This window comes from Mirounga leonina, unplaced genomic scaffold (genome assembly GCF_011800145.1).
Source record: "Mirounga leonina isolate KUSES-001 unplaced genomic scaffold, KU_Mleo_1.0 Mir_174, whole genome shotgun sequence".
In the NCBI taxonomy this organism is placed as follows: domain Eukaryota; kingdom Metazoa; phylum Chordata; class Mammalia; order Carnivora; family Phocidae; genus Mirounga; species Mirounga leonina.
In genome coordinates this window covers 72140382-72162790 of record NW_023270451.1, presented here as the reverse complement: position 1 = coordinate 72162790, position 22409 = coordinate 72140382, and the positions used below count along the sequence as shown (strand labels likewise).

Here is a 22409-nt window from a genome sequence, read left to right as displayed (position 1 = left end):
TTTTTTTTTAATCCAATGATGGGATCTTTGATCCATGCCTCGATGGAATTTTTAGAATGATGTGCCACTGAGCAAGCCCCGATCTCTGCCTCCAAGGGGACGCCAGTGAATGGTGGGCCAGTGCTTCGGAGCTTGCGGGGGAGGTGGGGGAGTGAGTAGGCAGTTAGGAGCGTCTTTCCACACGTGCCACTAATTCCATCCAGAGGAGAACGACGGCAGCAGCAGTAACCCTGCGGGCACGAAGCTAGTCTTAAGGTTCTGTTTCGCTGCCTTGTGCCTCCATACAAACTATGCGCGACACTAATTAAAGGTCTGAGTTCCCCACTAGATTACAAATCTCATTAAAGCGAGGACATTGTCAATCTTGTTCTCGCTGTATCTTCAGGGCTTAGCACATGGGAGGAATTCAATAAATATTTACTGAAAGAATTGGTCAACGAATGAATCCATTCATGGCCCCATATATCCATCAGTGGTAGTTGTGGAAAATCACCTCTGTTTCTTGTCACAGGAATTTCCCATGAAATGTGGCTTCCGATACCCTTAATTCATTCATCCCGTGCTCTCACTCAATCTGTCACTTGGTTAACAAGTATTTCCCATGTAGGTATTAAGTGCCTGGTCATCTGCTGAACTCCGAGAACCAAACAGTGGGCAAAGCTGACACTGGTCCATACCCTCCTTGGGCTTACAGATGAGTAGGGAAGACAAACATTGAATCCATCAATCACAAGCATGATGGATAAGCATTCTAATGGGGGGAAATGGGATTTAATAAAAGTGAATAAGAAGAAGGCCCATCCAGGTGAGAAGAGAGAGGCAGACTGACTCACAATCTTAGTAATGAGTTAATGAACACCTCCGAGAACACATCTGATCCCGCACGCCTCCGTAACGTGTATCACAAACACATCTGAAGGACCTGGCTCTCAACCTTTACAACATAATTAAAAGGAATTTTAATCCGAGAAAGCCTTGGTTCCCAGCATTCTGGTTTGCTAAAAGTTCCAGGTTTACATTGGCACTATAGTTGGGATATACCTCTCTGACCGACTTTGACCTTCCATTCATTTCGTTCTACTTATCTTTCAAAACAGGGTTGGTACCCCTATACAGGCAAAATGGCACTCTATACTTTTTTATTCTAATGTTAAGTTTTAATTTATTTTTGTTACTTCAGGGGGCTTAAAATATATTAGTAAATAAATCATTCTATATATTTGGATCCCAGAGTTGTTCAAATGAGGGATGTAATTTTAGATATCTAAGTAAATGGACCTTTTTTTTTTTTTAAGATTTTATTTATTTGACAGAGAGAGACACAGCAAGAGAGGGAACACAAGCAGGGAGAGTGGGAGAGGGAGAAGCAGGCTTCCCGCAGAGCGGGGAGCCCAATGCAGGGCTCGATCCCAGGACCCTGGGATCCTGACCTGAGCCGAAGGCAGACACTTAACCATCTGACCCACCCAGGCACCCCTAAATGGACCTGTTTCAAATAGTATTTACATTGTTTGAACATATATAGCTTAAGGGAAGGAAAGGCATTAGAAAATAATTTGCATTTATTTTTCTTGCTGTCCGAAATAGCTTTGCAATCCCCTCCTCTGGTCACCGACAAACATTACTAATCTAAAGGTAATTGCTTTGCCATAGGTAAAAATTAAGAGGAAACCAGTTTAAAAGACCACAGTGGTGACTCTAACTCTGACTCCCAGAATCCTTTAAGTAGTCTGTAAGTCCAGCTGAAGATTTTTTTTGAATGGTCCTCATGTTTTTGATATTCCCCTCTATTTTAACTGGACCATGAGGGAATCACACAGCAAAACGTTTGCTCCAGAAAACGGGAGTGCACTGAATGCTAGCCTGAGGGAAAGGAAAGGAAAGGAAAAACATTTGCCGTCATTTCTCTTTCCTTCCTCCTGAAATAGGCCTCGAAAGAGGACGCCCCGAGTGGAGATGAGGAAGTGGAGGTGCAGTCGGTGTGAGTCCAGCAGAGGAGGGGAGAGGAGCTCACAGGTCCTCCGAGCACCGAGCCCGCCACCTGTCACCACACTATCCGTGCTGTGGCATCCCGTGGCCACAGGACAAGCCCGGGCTCTGACGCCACCACGCTTCACTAAAAACACGTGGATCTTCAACCCTTGGAGAGTGATGTGAGCTGTCAGTGAAGAAAGGTAAACATTTGGAGGAATAAAGTACAACAAATAAATAAAGTACAGGGTATCTATCACAGTGTAATAAACGGCAAAGAAGCTGATGAGCCTTCTCTGCACCTTTTTGAGCTTGCTTAAAATTAGCAGCCACTGCCGACAATGTACAGCCTTACACGAACACACTTACCCGTATCGGAAGTACGTGCTGAACTGTCTGCAGAGGTGGTGAGCCAGTTCTCGTTTCCCACAGGCTTCAGGACCAGCTAGCACCAACATGGGATAAGGGGCGTCCAGGCGGGGCAGAGTGCTGGAACATAGGGCAGGCAGTGACGGCCGGTCCTAGTCACATACACGCCCAGAGGGCAGGGGCTGCACCACAGTCACTCCCAAGTCAGGGTCTACACCACAGTCACACCTAAGTTCGTGACTGAGCACGTGCTACCTGCAGGCCCAGGACAGGAGGCTGGTACTACTTTCCTGAGCAAGTTGATGATGATAGGCCAAAAATAATATTCAAAGTGTAGATAACAAGTCAAGTCCAAATGTATGTAAATTTACTTTAACAACATTTTTAAAAGGAAAAATACAGTAAGATATGTTAGTTCTTGGTTGATAAAGTATTTCCCCAAGAACTTCAAAATGGAAGAAGAATGCTCTCTGAGAGGTAAGCTTTAACATCCATACCCCCTGAATTAGAACACAGATATGCAATGAAAATGGTAATAATTAAAATTTACCTGAGCAATCACTATGTGCCAGGCACTATTCTAGGAATCTGACGGGCATTACCTCATTTAAGTACTACAGGAAGCGGATGAAGATGTTTCTATCATTATCTATCATTATCCCCATTGCATACACAAAGAAACTGAAGTACAGAGAGGTTGATTAACTTGCTCAAAGGACAGCTAATAGCTAAGAGCTAATATAGGCATCTAGGCACGGCTTCTGGGCCTGAAAGACTGGACTAAGGAGTGAAAACATGCTGGCTGGAGTGTGTGAATTCTACTCGTGCCACAACTATAGAAATACAGAATAAAACATATTTTAAAAATACATGCTAAGGTATAGATTCTATGATGAAGAATGGAGGTGGTGGTGGCATCCACAGAAAAAAAGAGAAAAAGTTAAGAGCAAAAGCCCATGGATAACATGTGTAACAAAACCAGATGAGGAAGTATCTCCATGAACCATAAACCCACAAGCCTTGCCCAGTGATGGATGGAATCCTTCCTGGGGGGGTGGGGAGGGGGTCGGGATTTGGGGCAGCAAGTGACAGGCCTGAGGACAAGGGGACCCCAGCAGAGTCAAGGGGTATCCACTGGAAAGCAAGCAGGTAGAAACTGTACATGAGCAAAAATCTGTACATCAGTATTCCTAATAGCTGGATTTGTAATAGCCCCCAGACGGAATCAGCTCAGAAGTCTTTCAAGAGATGAATAGTTATCTTATAATGTATTATTTGTTTCAGAGGTACAGGTCTGTGATCCAACAGTCTTACACAATTCACAGCACTCACCATAGCACAAACCCTTCCCATAGCAGGAAGGGAAAAATGAAGGGGGGGAAATCGGAGGGGGAGACGAGCCATGAGAGACTATGGACTCCGAGAAACAAACTGAGGGTTCTAGAGGGGAGGGAGGTGGGGGGATGGGTTAGCCTGGTGATGGGTATTAAAGAGGGCACGTTCTGCATGGAACACTGGGTGTTATGCACAAACAATGAATCGTGGAACACTACATCAAAAACTAATGACGTAATGTATGGTGATTAACAATAAAATTAAAAAAAAGAGATGAATAGTTAAACTAATCGTGGTGTATCCATACAAGGAATACTACTCAGCAAAAAAAGGAATGAATTGTTGGTATATCCAACAACTTGAATGCATCTCCAGGGAATAAGGCTAAGTTAAAAAAAAAAAAAGCCAATTCTAAAAGGTTATACACTATATGGATTCCATTTGTATAATATTCTTGAAATGACAGCATGATAGAGATGGAGACTAGACTACTGGTTGCCAGGGATTAGGGGGGTTGAAGAGGAAGGAGGTGGCTATGGCTCTAAAAGGGATCCTTGTGACAAAAGTCTTCTGTAGTGGTGCTCATATGATCTACACAGGTGACAAAATTGCATAGAACTAAATGCATACATGAGTACATGCAAAGCTGGTCAAATCTGATCAGGTTGGTGGGTTGTATCAATGTCAATTTCCTGGTTTTGATATTCTACTAGAGTTAGGCAAGGTATCACCACTGGGGGAAACATCTAGAATTTCTCTGTATTATCTCTTACACTGTATGTGCATCTAAAATTATCTCAAAGTTATATGCAACTTATGAATCATTGAACACTACGCCAAAAACTAATGATGTACTATATGTGGGCTAATTGAATTTAAATAAAAATAAAAAATAAAATAAAATTATCTGAAAGTAAAATTTTTTAAACGATTTAAGAGAAAAAAAATTGAAAGTGACAAATATTGAATATAGGCCAAGGAGATCTTCTTTCTGAAGGAGAAAACCAAAGCAAAAGAACAGAACAAATATTAAAGACTGTAATTCAAGAAAACTTTCCTAAAATAAAAAAATAAAACTATGCATTGAAATAGTACACAGCATACCTGAGAGTATTAGCCCAGAATGACTAATATTAAGATATAGTCTAGTAAAATGACTGGACTTAAAAAAAATCATTCAGCTAGAAAAAGAGAACACATGACTTATAAGGGAAAGAAAACTGTCTATCAGATTTTGATAGATGTTTTGCACCCCCCCAAAAAGAAGAGTAACATCCTTTATATAGTCAAGGAAAGAGCCACAGATTTCAAATATAACAAAAATGACTTTCAAGTATAAAGGACAGAGAATATTATCAACATGCAAGAGGTCATGGGATACTGATCCCATAGCCTATCCTGAGGAGTCTACCGGAGAACAAGCTCCACACACCCAATTAACTCAGGAGACATCAATACAAGGGCTGGTCGGGAGCCATAAATATGCAGTTATCCACAGAACTAAGACCAAATGACAGCAAAGGAGGAAGTACTGTGTGTGATGGATACACGTTCTGACAATATAAATATGGTACACTATTTTCAACGTGGGTGATTGACACATAAAATGTATACAATAGGCAAATTCACAGGGCTAGAAAGGATATACGAAGTCTCCAGGAACTGGGAGTGGCAGGCAGTGGGCAGTCACTGCTTAGTTACAGCTTTTGTTTGGGGGCGGGGGGGGGATGGATGAAAAATTTTGGAAACAGGTGGTGGTGATGTGTAAATATAATTAATGCCACTCAACTGGACACTCTAAAATGGTTAAAATGGCAAATTTTATGCTATATATACTTTACCACAATAAAAAGTGGTGGGGGGGAGAAGAATATAGGCGAAATAGGATTTTCGTGTTTTCAGTAATCATGCTGATGCTCCTATTAGCACTGATACTGCTGTGTTGCAACAAGGGATTAGAAAAAAGTAATTATGGGATATTCTAAATCCATCTTCCTCTGTGTTTTTGATGTGGGAGGGAGGACACAGATGTAATAGAGAGGAGGATACGTAAAAGCTCAACCATCATCTTGAAATTGAATTGAAAGTATCAATATGAATTCAGGAGATCTCTTATCATCTACCTATAAATAGATATAGATCTACCTAGATATAGACTAGATATAAGCAGATTGAATAGATGTAGATAGAGACATATAAATAAATAGGATAGATAGAATAGACCAATGGGTGGTTGGATATATGGATGGGTGGATGGATGGATGGATGGATGGATGGATGGATGGAAGGAAGGAAGGAAGGAAGGAAGGAAGGAAGGAAGGAAGGAAGGAAATACATTCCTAGCTCTGTCCACTAAAAAGCCTAACAACAATGACCAACTCAGTAGCAAGGATAACCTCTAGCACCCAGACTGTGACTGGGAAGTACCATTTCTCACTAAAACAAACCAGGGCTTCTTGGAGAAGTGGTTGATTCCAGAGTTTGGACAGGGCTTGTAGAAGATGAACCTGGACGACCTTGTCATACAGGAGAGCAAGAAAGCTATCCACGACTACCAGGCCAGAGTCAACATTCTGCCATGTAATTTTAGTATTGTATCCTCACCCTAGTTGCACCAGGGGAAGGGACGGTGTTCCCCAATAATGCAGCATAAGAATGCCAAGGTCAAGAGTCAGGGTTCCCTACTGGCCCAGCTTGGGAAGGGCAATGGTAGGCTTGCCCCTGTCTCTGTGAGCTTCTCACAATGAACACTGCTCCATTCTGGAGCATCTGGGACTGCTTGGCCACTTTGCTCTTATCTACTTGATAGCCGCAAATGATGGTGAAATACGTGTTTTTCAGACAGTGCTGTAAATTTCTTTGATCCATATTTTTATATAAATGTACCCTAAAGCAGGAAACAACTAGCAATCTCATAAACTAGGAAAGAAATACAATGAGGATATAAATGCCCTTCTTTTAAATCAAATGTGCTTTTCCAGATGTATGCAAATAAATGATAAATCATTTCACCTAGAGGGCGACCATAAATATATAAAACTGTCAATGTCTGTATTATTAAATTACATGTAAAAAATCATGTCCTGGATGCAAAACAAAACATTGTGCTCTCTGTGGGAAACCAACCTTGTGAAGTACAGAAGCAAATACCACATAAAGAAGGGAAGCCATTTATAACGAAGAGATTTTACAAGTATTTTTTAAATGCCTTTGGGTATTGGTAGAATTTCTGCAATATACTTATAGCATAAAAGGCCATCTGCTCCAACAGATTGTTTAAAAAGAAATGGAGAAACTGTGGTAAATCTGTCTTTGAACTTAGAGGTGAGAGACTCTGTTCATGTGTTCAACTAAGCTGCGTGATTCACGGGCTCAGTGCAATCAGTATAGAGACTATTTCAGGTTTCCCTTGGGCTAGCTGGGCTTCCTTCTATGGACTCTCTCATAATCTGCATTCATGTTCTTTGGCAGGGCTATCGAGCATTTACTCACAGCTAAGGAAAAATTTACAGTGGACAGAAATCATCATAATTCTCTGTTAATGAGGCAAAGGTCTATGGCTCTATCCTACAGCAGGAAAGTTGACACATTTTTAAACATTGTGTTTCACTGTCCTATGTCAGAGGCTAGCCACCATTCAAGGGGCTGGATGGAAAAGGGAAGATGAATCCACTCATCTCCACACCTGGGAAACCACCAATGAGTAAATCCCACACTCAAGCATGTGATGATAATCGCTAAAACTGAGACAGCCAAATAAAGACAAATAAAGACAAAACAGAGTGCTAGGGCAGACGATGAGGTTGTCCTGTGCTCGCCACCCTGAGTTCTACCCTGGGGATCCCTCACAAATACCTGTCAAAGATCCTCTGCGGCTGCATCACACTGTTGACAACATGGGTCAGGTGATCTTGGGCTGCGACCACTTCTGGGGGAGGGTCGTATCTATTCACGGCAGCAACCTTTGCCAGAATTAGAAATGCAAGAGGAAAACACGTTTCATTTCTTAAAAGAAGACAAGTCTTAGATTTTCTTGAGTGAAACATTCTAGACAGGCAACCAGGTACAGAAAATAATTTAATGCATGCTCACGGACCTTTGTGCTCAGTCTTTGTGTCTACTCTCACTTTCCTAAAACCTAAATAAGGATGATTATCTTAAAATAATGGAGCTGGAGTCCCTGGGTCCCCCACTTCTTTATGCTCCTGGGTTTGGAAGAGAAGAAGCAAATACAAAACCTCTAAAGCCCAAGATTACTTTTAATATAGTAAACATTCCCACTCTGAGTATGAGAGGAAGGAATAAAATACATAGTTCTAGATTCCAGGTCGTTGATACCACGGGGATGTGTTCCTCATGCCATCTCACCAGGAGCAATTCCAACGATCTCAAATTCTACCCAAACCTCCCCCTCTTTCAGCAGAGCTCTCTGTGTTCAAAGATAGGGATCTTTCCCTCGTGACGTAGCCTTCTCTATCCATGTGTCCTTGTCACCCCTCTACACACATGATCTTCGTGAACCCCACCTCTACTTAATGCAGGCTTTTGAATTGCATTCCCTTCACAAAACATTAAAGAGAAAAAGAAATCTAGCAAGTGCCTCTGAGTTTGAGGATAACAACGCACTAACATCTGTAACTATTTTTTAACAGCGATTTCCAAAACGCATGTATGAAATGGAATATCTGCCCCTCTACGTACTTATACCTGCTTTCATGCTCATCTCAAATGGGCATTTAGCGTAAGAGATCCCTGGTTAGTGGAGATTTCCGCTGTCCCCAGTCACTAAAGCAAGACAAAGTAGCACCCCTGGCACGGTGGCCGGGAGGCACGTGTTAGTGTGTCAGGTCCAGTTACTCTGGAACCGTGTGTCCAGGGGGATCATGATTTTAAAGAGCAGAATTAAGGGTTTAAAATACCAGGAGAGTGATTTGAGTACCTTTGGATTGTAAATGTAGAGTGACATAATAATAAATTTCATTATTAAATGAATGGTTAGAGCAACACAGTGAGAATCACACACGCTCCCTTATGATAGTTATCCAAGTTCATAGACTGCCATCGCGCTGCTGCCTGGACCCACGGAGCGCGGCTTCTGTCCCCACTGCCGGCCTGTTGACTGTGCGAGAGCAGCACCTTCGCCGCATTCGTGCTGATGCTCAGTTTTGCAGGGGGTTAAACCACAGAGTAAGGAAGCACTCCCTAAATAAGTAGTTAATTCCCATATTGTCACGTGTGCCATTTATTGATTACATCGGTCCTCCGGCAGACGGCAAAGCCCTTGAGCACATTAACTCACAAACACGTGGAATAATATGATTACATACCTTTTCTTCCACTTTGATTTTCTTCTGATCTAATTCTGTTAGTCGTAGGAGCATAAAAATCACGAAGAACCAATATTCAGATTTTTCCTATTTAAAATATCAAGAGGAATGAATATTCAGTTGCCTTCATGAGCAAGCACTAGCATGCTACTCTCACACGTAGGTGTTTCAGCTTCTACCCTATCCACACACACCCACCCTCAAGGTGACTGCAGTTTCATGCTTACCAGTCCCCTCGTATTAACTCACACGCAGACTGTGCCTTGTAGCTTTACAAAGCTCTTCAAACGTGTGATCTCGTTAATCTCCCTGTGACATAAGCAGGATGGGTATGATCATCTTCATTTCTAAAGAGAAACTAACTAAGCCTCTGAGTGGTGAAGCATTTCACCTAAGATTCCATGGCTAGTGATTCAAATCCTTTTTCTTCGAACTCCAAAGAGTTTCATTATTGCAAATAATGAACATTATTTATGACTAGTTTGTCATCTATTTTGTATTAGTTTGAATTAATTTGTACCATTTTGAATTTATTTTAAACAATAAATAATATTCATTTATAGAACAAATTCCTTATTACTCCCAACCATCTGCTATGTTAGGATTATCTGGCTTTTAGAAATATAATTAAAGTTTTGTATTAAGACGCAACATCTTTGAAGAAAAAGGTATTAGTGGGTGATGCATTTCATAGATAAGAGTGCACATGAAATGAATATACAAAGGTATCTTTCTTGTCCTTTGATGTGTGAGTTGGGGGGGGTTATGTATATAAGTGAGTTAATGTGTCTGATAGGGTTTGTGGTATTTATTTATGGGCATGCACAAACACTCCCCATGGCTCTAAAAGGGGGGGGGGGTCATGGTTGCTTTGTAAGCCCTGCTCCTTTCTTACCAGAGATGCTTTTAAGTTGCCGGCCACTATTCCCATACCAAGGATTGGATTTATTTTTTAATTTTGTTTTTCATTTTTGCTTTTGCTTTTTTTTTTGGCTTGTCCAGACATGTTCATCAAGTTACACACACACAAAAAGGTACTCAGAGATACACACACACAAAAGGTAAATTCAAGAGTCTCTGGAAAAGGAAGGGAAGGGTATAGGTAGCAAAGTGGAATGAAGGACAAATGGAAAAAGAGGGAGGGAGAGAAGCCAGGAGAGAGGATCTATCAATGGTAGGAAAGAGAGAGGCTTGAAAAACAGTGGATTTTTGAATATCAGAGGTGAAGAATCCATAGGAAATAGAGTATTTCTTTCTATAATCGTTTTTACAACACCACCAATTTCCCACCTATATCCAGACAAATTACTATAGGTATCTGATCTTAGACTTTCTTTCCCCTATTATACAACAGGAACCAGAGTCTGTCTACACCTCCAGCCTGGCACCTTCTATAACGTAAAAGGACATTGCTCCAGTCTCAGTAGCTGTGTCACGTGATCTTTATTACCAGCAGGGCTGAGTCACACTTGACCACCCGGAGCAGGAAACTCCGGGCTCCACCCTCACTGACGGCATGAATAGCTGCTCCTTGGCCTAAACCTCCTCAATGGCCAAACCTCCCTTAGAGATTGAGAATGAAGGTAAATACAGTGCATGCACATCCCTGATGCTCCTTATCAAAAGTATTCCTTGAAGAAGAATTCCAAGAAAGTCCTCACCCCCTCTCCGCACATAAATCTCTCTCACCTGAACTGGATTTCTTAGAAAATTGAGAACCCGGAGGAGAGGTAGATTTTCAATGTATTCTATTTCACCCAGCTCAGCAATCTGTTTAATAAAAGAAACAAAGTATTATCAATAGATTAACTGTACAACCAATAATATAAAGTACTGTAAGAGGAGCTGGTATGGATCTTCTAACTTCAACTTATTTTAGAAACTGCTCTGTTGCATATCTAGCCTTCTCAAGAGTATTCCGAATGCAGAACAAGGGAATTACTGCATGCTCCTTCACTAAACGTGAACACACATAGCCACATTTTATTTTTTTTCTTCTCTGGCTAAAAAATAGTTCTCTGAACTATTCCTCATCTCAGCCATATTTATTTTAATTAATTAATAAATATTTTATTTATTTTTTATTAATAAATATTTTATTTATTTTTTATTAATAAATATTTTATTTATTTTAAGGCAGAGATAACGTAGTATGCAGAATCAGAGAAATAGGACAAAAAATGCAGGTGGGGGCTCCTTGGTTCTCTCTCCTCAACCCTAATCCTTCCTAGCCCTCCTGTTCCCCAGTCTCCCTCCCCAACGCTGCCTCTGCTAGCCTGGCTACTTGTGACCGATGAAGACTTCTTACTACGTGTGCATGTGTAGCTCTATTGTTTTTTTAATAAGAGATAATTAGTTCAAGGAAAGATAAAAACAGAAATGATATGACACATTTCTTGACATGGGCATTCACCTTAAAATTTTTTGTTTAAACTGCACCCTTATGTGTTATACTCTTTTCTGTGTGGGTTATGTGTCACAACTTTAAAAAATGAGGGGAAAAAAGGCTGCTTGACAGCTTCTTAATTTGACCAAGGAGAGAGCTTAGGTTGCAGAATGCCTGGATTTCCCACTAAAGACAAACAGTTTTACTTAAATTTCCTGTAGTTAGCATAATTATAATTTTATTTCAGATGTGGATACTAAACTTCTGCAAAAAAACTAATAATCGCTTCTTCATTTCTGTTTCTCCCCAAGTCATTTCTGTGTGCATTGTGAAAGCTCTCCAAAGGTAGTCACCGATAATTCCTGAGTTATCCAAACACAAAATGCAGCTAAAATTAAACTACTCCCAGAGCTAAATCAGGGGAAGAACATATGCACCATGTTCAAGGGATGCCATTTTCGAAGACATAATGTAAAAGGTAAATTCTGAGTCACCGCATAGAACCTGGCATTAGTTCTATATGCTTATTAGTAAGCATTAATCTGCTTATAGCGATGCTATGCTATCAGACACAGCTCTTTCAACACAATGACTAGATCCATTAGAGTGGCATTTCGATCCTCTGCAAGATAAAAGGATCATTTTTTTAAATATTGTGTGATTCAGGAAGGTGGAAAAGTCAACTCGGTTCACACTGCTTGGTCAGAGCCGTGGACTGATCTTCCTCTAGGACACAGCTCCTGTGCTCGGACCCGACACAAATGCAAGCAGGGGATGTTTTCCTGCCGTGAACATGTCTCACCACCAAGTCCTGGCCACGTGCACTGGCACGCACTGCTGGTGAGGGTGGAAACTAGCACGTTTTTCCTCAGGGGCAAGCTGATGTGTTATGTGTGCATAAGCTATGAACCAGCTGCCCACCCTCAAGAGGTTTACACTGAAGAGACCATCAGACTGGCAAACATTAGATAAAGAATGTCTGGGCTAACATTTTTATTAAAAGTTTAAAAATTCCTAAATTCTGAAAAAAACCCATCATTATGTGATGAGTTTAATGAGCACACAGTACAGTCCCATAATAGGAACACTATGCACTTACTTTAGAAGATGGGGACATCTCTGGTAACTGACATGGAAAGATCTTGAAATGTTACAAACACATGAATAGTAGCATGATCACAGACTACAAAAAATTATAACTAAAATGTCAGCTGGGATCACCTGGTCTTTTGAGAGTCACATGAGAGGGATCCAGCTCCCTTACCCCCCATAGTCCTTCCAAAGGTAGGAAGAGGCTGTTAAGGGCAGAGCCAAGCAAGTATGGGCTAGCCCGCATTCAAGATCCCACGCCTGCTGAATTGGCCACATTCCACAGATACTGACTGTCCTGCATTGGCCCCCCCTCCCTCTCCTGAAGACCTCAACCCACAGCAGACCCACCCGCATGTCTTCTTCTCAAATGCCAAACCCAAGGCTGTGTGCATCACAGATCATTCATTACAGTGGATGTAGGGGTACAGCACCCTGAATGACTTAAGAGTAAAACACTGCCAGAAAGGTTCTATTCTTCAAGGAACATCAGCTAAGAATGTCACACCAGCACAGCTGATCCCCAGATTCCAGATGCCCCTCTTCGCAAACCTCCTCTGCCCCTGTGGGTTACTCCCAACCCCTAGCAGCCTGTCAACTTCGAATTCCTAGGGAGAGCAGTTTAGTTGACTCTCATTTTGCCATTTCCTCGTAGGCTATGCTCTCCAAGCCCCAGTATCCACACCTAAAGCGGCCTGTGAAAGCTTTTTCTTTGATTGATTGATTGATTGGCTGATTGATTTATGAAATAATGACACTAAAAGAAGGAAAAGCATTCTCTAAGTAACTCCCCAACCAATGTCTTGTTTCTAGAAGAAAGGACTGAGGTTTTAACAGAGTTAACATTTGGGGGATAAGTTTTAAATGCTAGAAATGACATCCACTCTAACAAGGACTCTAGAGAGTGATAAGGGCCCCCAAATCACCAACTGATGGGAAACATTTGCAAAGGAACTTAAAAGAGATGTTGAAATGATCGTGTGAGGGTACAGCAATGTGTCAGCAGCTAAAACCAAGTAAATAATACTGATGAAAGTGCAAATGATAAAATATCAAATCAATCATATGAGGAGAAGCAGCTAAGTTATGTTTCTGTTAAATGACAAATTTTCCATCCCGGACATGGTATTCTCAGTAGTACTGGGGAAATCTCTGAGGAAATCTTTGGAAGGCACAAACAACATTTCAAAGTACTGTTGGTTGCTCCCCAACCTGCCCAGTGGGGAGCCAGGGAATTATGTTACTGTTATGGACTCAATTGTTCCCGAAGGATTCCCTGCTTTGGGACACATGGCCACTTTTTCTTTAATGGAGTCTCTTGAACATGTGAAAATTATAAACTCCTTTACTCACTCAATGATACCCCTCTTTTTTTTCTTAATCATTTTCAGATGTAACTTGAAATGTCTCTTGAAATGGAAGAGAACGATATATTTATTCATGAGGTCTTTCTAGAGCAGCACTATCCAGTATGGTAGTCACTAGCCACATGCGGCTACTTAACACCTGGAATAGGGCTAGGATGAACTGAAATGTGTGTAAGTATAAAATACACACATGTCCAAAACTTAGTATGGGCAAGAGGTTATAAAGTGCCTCATCAATGATTATTCTGTAGATTACATGTTGACATGATGATATTTTGGATATATTGGGCTAAATAAAATATATTATTACAATTACTTTTACTTGTTTTTACTTTTTTATTGTGGCTACTAGAAAACTTAAAATTGCATATATGGCTCACATTTATGGCTTGCATTATATTTCTAAAAGAAAGCACTCTTCTAGAGCATTACACTATATGGTCTTCTGAAGGATAATTACTGTATTATCCTTCAGTGTTGAGAACATGGAGTCTGGAGGCAAACCATTCTATATTCGCATCCTGACTCTGCTATTTGCTAGACGTAGAACTTTGGGCATGTTACACTTAACCTCTCTGTGCCCCAGTTTCTTCATCTATAAAATATGACAATAGTAGGGTTATAGTGAGGATCAAATGAGATGATAGATGTGAAGTGCTTAGAACAGTGCTTTGTGCACGGGTACTCAATAAATATCTCCAGATGATCTTATGACTGCAATTATTACTATTATTACCATTAACCATTATTCTTTTTCCTGAATTCTGAGATGCATTCAGTTGGGACTCAATGGATGCATTCCATACCTTTTCAACAGTCCCTGGATATGTGTGAGAACCATTTTCACGGCAATTTCATGAAAAGACACTAAAACTGTATGAAACAGAGACTGTGCTGATTTCATAAGATACGTGGCACGGGGAACAAAAGTTAAATGAACTTAGGAGCTGACAAAACAATTTAATATACAAATCAAGTAAAAATAAGGATGAACAGTTTTGTCTGTGATTAAAAAATCTACTTTTCCCCAGACCTAAAGATGGCCTTTTCTTGATGTTTAGACGAACAGGTGATGCGAGTTCACTGGAGAAAGAGTCATCAGACATAACTGATAAGCACCATCACACCTGAACAGAGAAATGTCTCCACAGCATCACATCTCACCCCAGGTAAGACCAATGTCTCTTTCAGGGCCAGTCAAGTTTGCATTTTCAAGGAGAAATAAATAGTCAACTTCCTTATGAAGTCTTTCCAAAAACTATGATAAAGTACTCAGTAAGAATACAATTGTTTTATAGACGTTATTGCTTAAGTAGTCAGATATACCATGATTATGGGCACAAATGCTTCACTGAAAATAAAGTATAATTAAAAGTGGACACCAATTGGGGCACCTGGGTGCCTCAGTCATTAAGTGTCTGCCTTCGGCTCAGGTCATGATCCCAGGGTCCTGGGATCGAGCCCCGCATCGGGCTCCCTGCTCCGCGGGAAGCCTGCTTCTCCCTCTCCCACTCCCCCTGCTTCTGTTTCCTCTCTCGCTGTGTCTCTCTCTGTCAAATAAATAAATAAAATCTTTTAAAAAAATAAATAAATAAAATAAATAAAAGTGGACACCAATTTATATAATTTATGAAACAAAGTGTGTATTAAACCAGATATAGAAAATTTGAGTCAGTCTAATCCCCAACTCCTACGGATTAGGAACATACACTATTGTTACCAGTAGAATATAGGAATTCACTCCCTGCGCCTCTTCTCCTTAAATGATAGGCACAGGCAACACCAGCCTGAGGCTCTTCTCATGTCTCCCATTTCCCTGCTCTGACATTTCAGACAGTCCCAAGGTCACTTTTCTACACAAAATTTTACACGAACACATCTACTTCAGAAAGTCATGTCCACTTGGTTGCAATTTAAACCCTTAAAACAATGTAATTAGGAATAAACAGATTTCCAAAAATTAAGAATCATATTAATTACAAACAAACAAAACAGTCCTTCTGCAATGACTGCTCCTGGAGATTTTTTAGAATAATGTTTCTAAGCCGGCATTTCAAGTGACAGCCCTTGAAAAACCAATAATGGGACTTGGTATGTCCTCTTACGCAGACACTGAAACCAGGACAGGTGACGTGTGACGTTACCTTATTATCCTCCAGGTTGATCACTTCCAGGAAGTCATGGTTCTCTAAGCCCTGGAGGCTGCTGATCTGATTATGGGACAGATCCACACTCTGCAAGGCTTTTAGGTCCTCCAAACCCGTGATCTCCTCAATCTGGTTATTGCTCTACAATTGGCAAAATACAACCAATGTCTTAAAAGCTTCTAGTAGGAAAAAGTGTAAGGCCAAGTTTTCATTCTGGATTCTGCCCCAATCTCCTAAAATCAGCAAGCCATTCTTGTTGCCCTGCACCCTCCCATTTCCACCGATCACCTCGATAAACACATACACATACACCCCAGAAAGAATTCCCAGTTTTTCAGTTGGAAGATTCAGAATGTCATATTTTCACTAAAGTTCATGCAAGATGAATGTCTGAATCAGTAGGACAGACAGAAGCTAGGTAGTGTAAGCTTTTAACATTATTTACCTAAAGCTTAATAATAGCATACCTCCGTGTTTATCTTCAGAAACATTTAAAATTGCAATTCTTTCAGCGCCATCATGTTACACCACTAGAATAGTGTGAGTCCCACATATGCTTGGTTTTCAGGAACATTCTAAATATAATCACTTCATATCACAAGGGCCATGGTAGTCTGATCCATGGCTTGAGTTAGTCATGCTCTTGAGCAGGTCCCTCCTCTTGAATCTGGGCCAGACCTACAACCTGCCTTAAGAAAAGAACATGGCAGAAGTGTGCCAGTTCCAAGTCTAAGAATTAAGAAGGCCTGGCAGCTTCCCTTCTTGTGTCCTGGAGCCCTGAGCCGCCATGTAAGGACTCTAGCTACTCTGTTGGGAGAGAGGCTTTGTGGAGAGGTCACGTGGAGAAGAAGAGGTCACACGGAGAGGGGTGCTGACACTAAAGAGAGAGAGGAAAAATGCAGCCATTTCAGCATCCCCGCTGAGCGCGGCCCCCAGCCAATCTGCCAGCTGAAGGAGGCAAGAGCAGTAGCAAAACCACCCTACTGAAGCCAGCTCAGATTGCAGAGCTGCTAGCCAAAAAAATGGTGAGTGAGTAAGACTTCTCCGTGCACCACACTTGGGGTGGCTTGTTATTCAACAATAGATAACTGAGTTCTTCAATAATTCACACATAAGCATCTTCTCAGACAATGAGCATAAAACAAAGATTCAGAGATCCTCTTTCCCAACCCCCATGGACCCATAACAACAAATTCTAGTGGCAACAATAACCGGCATTTTCTCGTGCATTTTCCAACATACAATTCCTTGGGTTTCTTAGCCTTGAAGTGTAAGAACATGCCACAGTAAAATTACACTTTTAGTTTAAGTTGGGAATCATAAAGACAATTTTGAGGTTTCAATTAAGGACATAAAATGCCCATCTTTAAGCTTTTAATACTTTTAATAAGCACTTAAATGAAAAATTAAATTATAGCATGCTCTTCCAACTGCAATATTTTTCCTGATATATGTTTCCTGGTACATTTTAATAGCAAGAGCTCATTTTCATCCTATCTTTCATAAGATTTCACTTCAATAATGAGCAAGATTTGCAGTCATTAGTTTAATTCTGTGGCTCTTTAAAATACATTAATAGAATGTTGATAATCTACAAAGCTGGGTGATAATACATGGGGGCTCATTAAACTAGTCCCTTTTTTAAAATATATGTTTGAACAATTCCATAATCAGAAGGGAAAAATACTCATAACCCCCATTTGCCTAAGTCAAATTTCCTACTATTCAGAGTTCAAAAAATTTCTAAAAAGTGTAATAGAAAAGTAAAAGAAAAAACTGCACTAAAGTTAACATAATAGCCATACTAATTTAACTTATTGAAATAAGACCTCACTATCCTATTTAAAACATGCCCACATATAAAATTTATATATAATACATTTCTTCCCGAAGGACTTTGAAGTGCTAGAACTATGGAAGATAGACTGTAATAAATCTTTACAGCGTCTCTGATGGCTTTCAAAGTGGTAGATGCACAAGAGAAGAGTGAGACACAGAAACGTTTAATTAGCTAGCCTATGGTCATAAAGGAAAGCAGAGCGGCGAAACATTCAGAATCACAGAATTTCTGAGTTGAAAGTCATCTAGTCAAACCCTTTATCCAATGCTGAAAAATGGATACATTGCCCCTCAAAGTGGACATCCAGTTTCAGCAAGAACGGTTCTGCTTTTCTTTTTTGTAAAATCGTGATCAGCAGGGAAAAGGGGGCCTTTAGAGAGAAGCTATTTTCTTAAACAGATGAAGTGAGAAATGTTCTTCGTCTCCCCAATTTGGAAAGGAAGAAATAAATGGCTCTTACTAAGACAAAATGAATTTTAAAGTGTGGAATCATTGTCCTTACTTGCTCAAAGAAGTGGTTGACAGAATAGCCCATGAGTAAACCACATTACCCCCTTACATTTATTGTAAAAGCTGATGGTAGAGAATTAACTGGTTTGTATAGCGAATTATTCTCTTTTCTCTAAAAAAATGTAAAATGAATTATTTGCAGTAAAGCAGTTGGTTTTCTAATTCCACAAACTAAAACATAAAAGCATTAATTATTGAAACAAATGTGTATCATTTTATCTTCTGTATTTCATTAACATTTGTGAAAGAAACCCTTACTATTCTCAAAAATTTTAAGGGGAAATGAATGATGGCATGGTCCGTATTTTCTGATTCATCTTGGGTGATGGGGGCAGGGACTGGGAATAATCCCCCTAATTTATTTGTAGAAAAAATAAGTCTTTTATGCTTTTTATAAAAGCTGCTTGAGATGGAACTGTCAACATGGATTACTTGTTTAGTTATTGAAACAAACTCTTGTTTAAAGCGTATGTGTAGGGGCGCCTGGGTGGCTCAGTCATTAAGCGTCTGCCTTCGGCTCAGGTCCTGATCCCAGGGTCCTGGGATCGAGCCCCGCGTCAGGCTCCCTGCTCGGCGGGAAGCCTGCTTCTCCCTCTCCCACTCCCCTGCTTGTGTTCCCCTCTCGCTATGTATCTCTCTGTCAAATAAATAAAAATCTTTAAAAAAATAAAGTGCTATGTGTTAATCTTCTTAATCATGAGTTCAGTTCTCCTCCCTCTAAGCACACCCCCCTATCTCTTTCCACATACCATGCTCCACTTAAAGTTACTGGGAGCACCAATACAAAGAGATGCAAAGAAAAGGATAAGGTTCTAACAAGGTACCAACGGAGTAGTGCATATTGCCAGTACTCCTTTAAATTATCATAATTTTTTGAATGTGACTTTCTTTTATAATTTTTAAGTTTGTCCACCAACTTAACAAATTCATTTTCTTTTATGCTTAGCTAACATGCCCCGGTGGGCAGAAAACATGAAATCTTAAGGACATTATTAGACCTCTCCTCGCCTACGGTCTGTCCTTGGTCCTGGAACCAGTACTTTGCCCTCACCTAACTTGCCGTAAGGAGGGGAGTCTCTTGAAAAACCACTTCAAGCTCTAAGCTCAGGGAAAGAAAAATTAACACTAGCCAACCTTCCACTATCCGTAGTTAAGACAGGAATAGTATATTATAAATGTCATAAATCTGCAGATAACCCCAAGATGTCATTTCAAATAGCAGTTCAACAGTATCCTGTGGGATAGTTCACATAAGAAATTAATAAGCTACCAGCCTTATGGCTTAAAATCCTCCCTGCCCACCTTGTGACAGATATAATAAAAAATAGCAAAGCCATCCAAGAGTAAGACATAGGAGAGAGGAGGAAAGGAAGAAGAATCTTGAATAATCCACAAACTATATAATCAACTTTTAAATTAGTGAGCTATACAGTTATTTCAAAAACACAGTATATATCTTTGGAACTATTATAATTCTGCTGACTTTTTAATAAATTATCTGCATGTTTATTCATAGTCACAGCACACATCATAGAGCTTAAGAAAAGTTCTCTCTTAGGGAAAAAATTTAAAAACTTCGTTTCTGATTGGAATTGTTCCTTTATTCTCAGCATCAATTCTGGTTTTCTAGAATGGGAAACTAGCATATATTAATATAAAAGGGCTGCCAAAGTTCAGGCCCAGAGAACATCTCATGGTTCATTTGAGAACAAAAAAGGGTAAATAGCAGTAAATATTATGCTTAAATGTTATTTCATCAGTGAGACATTATGAAATCTATTTTTAATAGTTGTTAAAAGTATTCCTTTCCTTCTCAGGGTTGCCTTCCTCTGCCCCTTTACAGCAGAGGCACACTTCGGGGCAGCAGGATAAATTAGACAGAGACTCTGGAAGAATCGGAGGAAGAGGGGCACCTGGGTGGCTCAGTTGTTAAGCGTCTGCCTTCGGCTCGGGTCATGATCCCAGGGTCCTGAGATCGAGCCCCGTGTCGGGCTCCCTGCTCCACGGGGAGCCTGCTTCTCCCTCTCCCTCTGCCTGCCGCTCCCCCTGCTTGTGCTTTTGTTCTCTCTCTTTCTGTCAAATCAACAAATAAAATCTTAAAAAAAGAAAAAAAAAAAGAGTAACTTTTGGTTAGACTCACCAGACAAAGGATTTTGATTGGCAGCATGCCTAGGCCGTTAATTGACGTGATCTTGTTCTTGGCCAGACTCAGGTACGTTAGGCCACTACACAGCTCTAGCCCACGGATCTCCTCTATCTCGTTGCCTATGCACCATGACTATGTTTAAGGAAAATGTTATGAGAAACATTTTGAAGAGGGGCGCCCAGGTGGCTCCGCAGGTTAAGCGTCTGACTCTTGATTTCCGCTCAGATCATGATCTCAGAATTACGATACTGAGCCCCACTTCAGGCTCCACACTCAGCACCGAGTCTGCTTATCCCTCTCCCTCCACCCCCTGCTTATGCACACACACACTCTCTCTCTCTAATAAATAAAATCTTTAAAAAAAAAATTTTTTTTTTGAAGAAAAAAATAGTGTCAGATCATCATTAGAAAAATCAGACAACGCCATTAATAAAGCACTAATACATGCCCAATACAGGATGAACACTAAATCTTGAAAGATTTTTTTTTCATTATAGAACTTAATACTGGCACTGCTTCAATTTTTTTTAAAGACCCAGCTTTTGAGTAAGCTCAGTTGCACTTTGCATTCGTATGTGACTCATTTAATCAGTGAGGAAAAACATTTCAGTGTGCTTTGGAAGCTGCCTCCTTGGCAATGTTTTTCCTTGGTCCCTTAAGGGTCTCCACAAGAAACTCACGTGCTTTCCCACAGGCAGGACTTCCCAATACAGGGTCACCTAAGCAGGCAACGTGCACCAAGCTTCATCACCCTCAGAACCAGGGGAACAGCCGGGGAGATGTCACCTGCGCAGATCGGTGGTAAAGAACCAATACCTGATACAGAGAGGAACAGCCTTTTCTGCCTATACTGGTTTCTCTTCTCCCTTTAAAATAAATGAGGCCTAAACTCCATCTTCATTTCCTCATGTTGAGTTTCTAGTCATTTTAAAATTTAAATTTCTTCTGTGTTCCATCCTTACAGTCACCTAAAATTGCAGTCCCAACATCACCAATTCTATTCTCCTCTCTCTGGTCTCGATTTCTTTGGCAAATTTTTGGGATTTAATATCATTTGCCCACCACAGCTCAGTTTTCCCTCCCAAGTATTGTGGAAGACATCACGGTTCTCTCAGCCACTTGTAATCTTCAGGGCATCCAATCAATCAGCAAGAGTTGGCATTTTTTGCTTTAAAACATCTCTTTAATTATTCCCTTCCTTCCCGTTCGCTCCACTGCCATCTTAATTCAGCTTAATTCAGCACTGATGGGTACCTCTAACATCCATTTCTTCCTGCCTCAAATCACCTGACACACTGTAGTCAGGTTAATTTTTTTCAAAATATTGATTGGATATCATGTTTCAACCAAAAAATTCTCACAGGACAAATTCCAAATTCTTCACTCTGGCATCTAAAGCCCCTGACTTTAAGCAAAGCCTATTTATCCTGTTTCATCTCCATTATAACCCAGTGAGAATTCCCTAATTCTGCCAGGTCGGTCTTCTTGGCAGTTCTGGAACGTACCAAGAACTTTCTTACTTAGCAGTGTGTCTTTTTTTCATGTTGCTTTCCTACCCTTCCTAAACCCTGCCTATTCCTCAGGACTCAATTTCAAATTCCATTTCTTTTCTTTCTTTAACATTTACATTAAATCAACTTAATTATTTCTTTTTGAAAAATAGCCTATTATTTCTGTTGCTCTTAATTAAGTACGTACAAACGATAGGCTTGCAACAAACAGTAGATGAAGGATTACTATCTAGAATACATAAACAATGACAATAACTTAATAAAGACCGAACCACCCAATAGAAAATGAGAAAGAATATAGGGAGAAAATTCCCAAAAGAGCAAATCCAAGTAGCTAATAAACATATTTAGAGACTCTACTTCACCCTTAATCAGGAGAATGCAAATCAAGATGCCATTCTTCACCTATCA

The 22409-nt window shown here is 40.3% G+C and overlaps 1 protein-coding gene across 1 annotated transcript in view; it reads right to left on the bottom strand.

Moving 5' to 3' along the window:
• The window catches only part of LRGUK (leucine rich repeats and guanylate kinase domain containing), a 103871-nt gene that overhangs the window by 55356 nt on the left and 26106 nt on the right, over positions 1 to 22409 (bottom strand). Inside the window, exons 6-11 of the mRNA XM_035021137.1 lie at positions 20482 to 20606; positions 15989 to 16132; positions 10692 to 10772; positions 9003 to 9089; positions 7531 to 7637; positions 2341 to 2460 (exon numbers count right to left, since the gene is read on the bottom strand). Of these exons, the coding sequence (XP_034877028.1) occupies positions 2341 to 2460; positions 7531 to 7637; positions 9003 to 9089; positions 10692 to 10772; positions 15989 to 16132; positions 20482 to 20606 (664 nt within the window). The remainder of the gene's footprint in view (positions 1 to 2340; positions 2461 to 7530; positions 7638 to 9002; positions 9090 to 10691; positions 10773 to 15988; positions 16133 to 20481; positions 20607 to 22409) is intronic.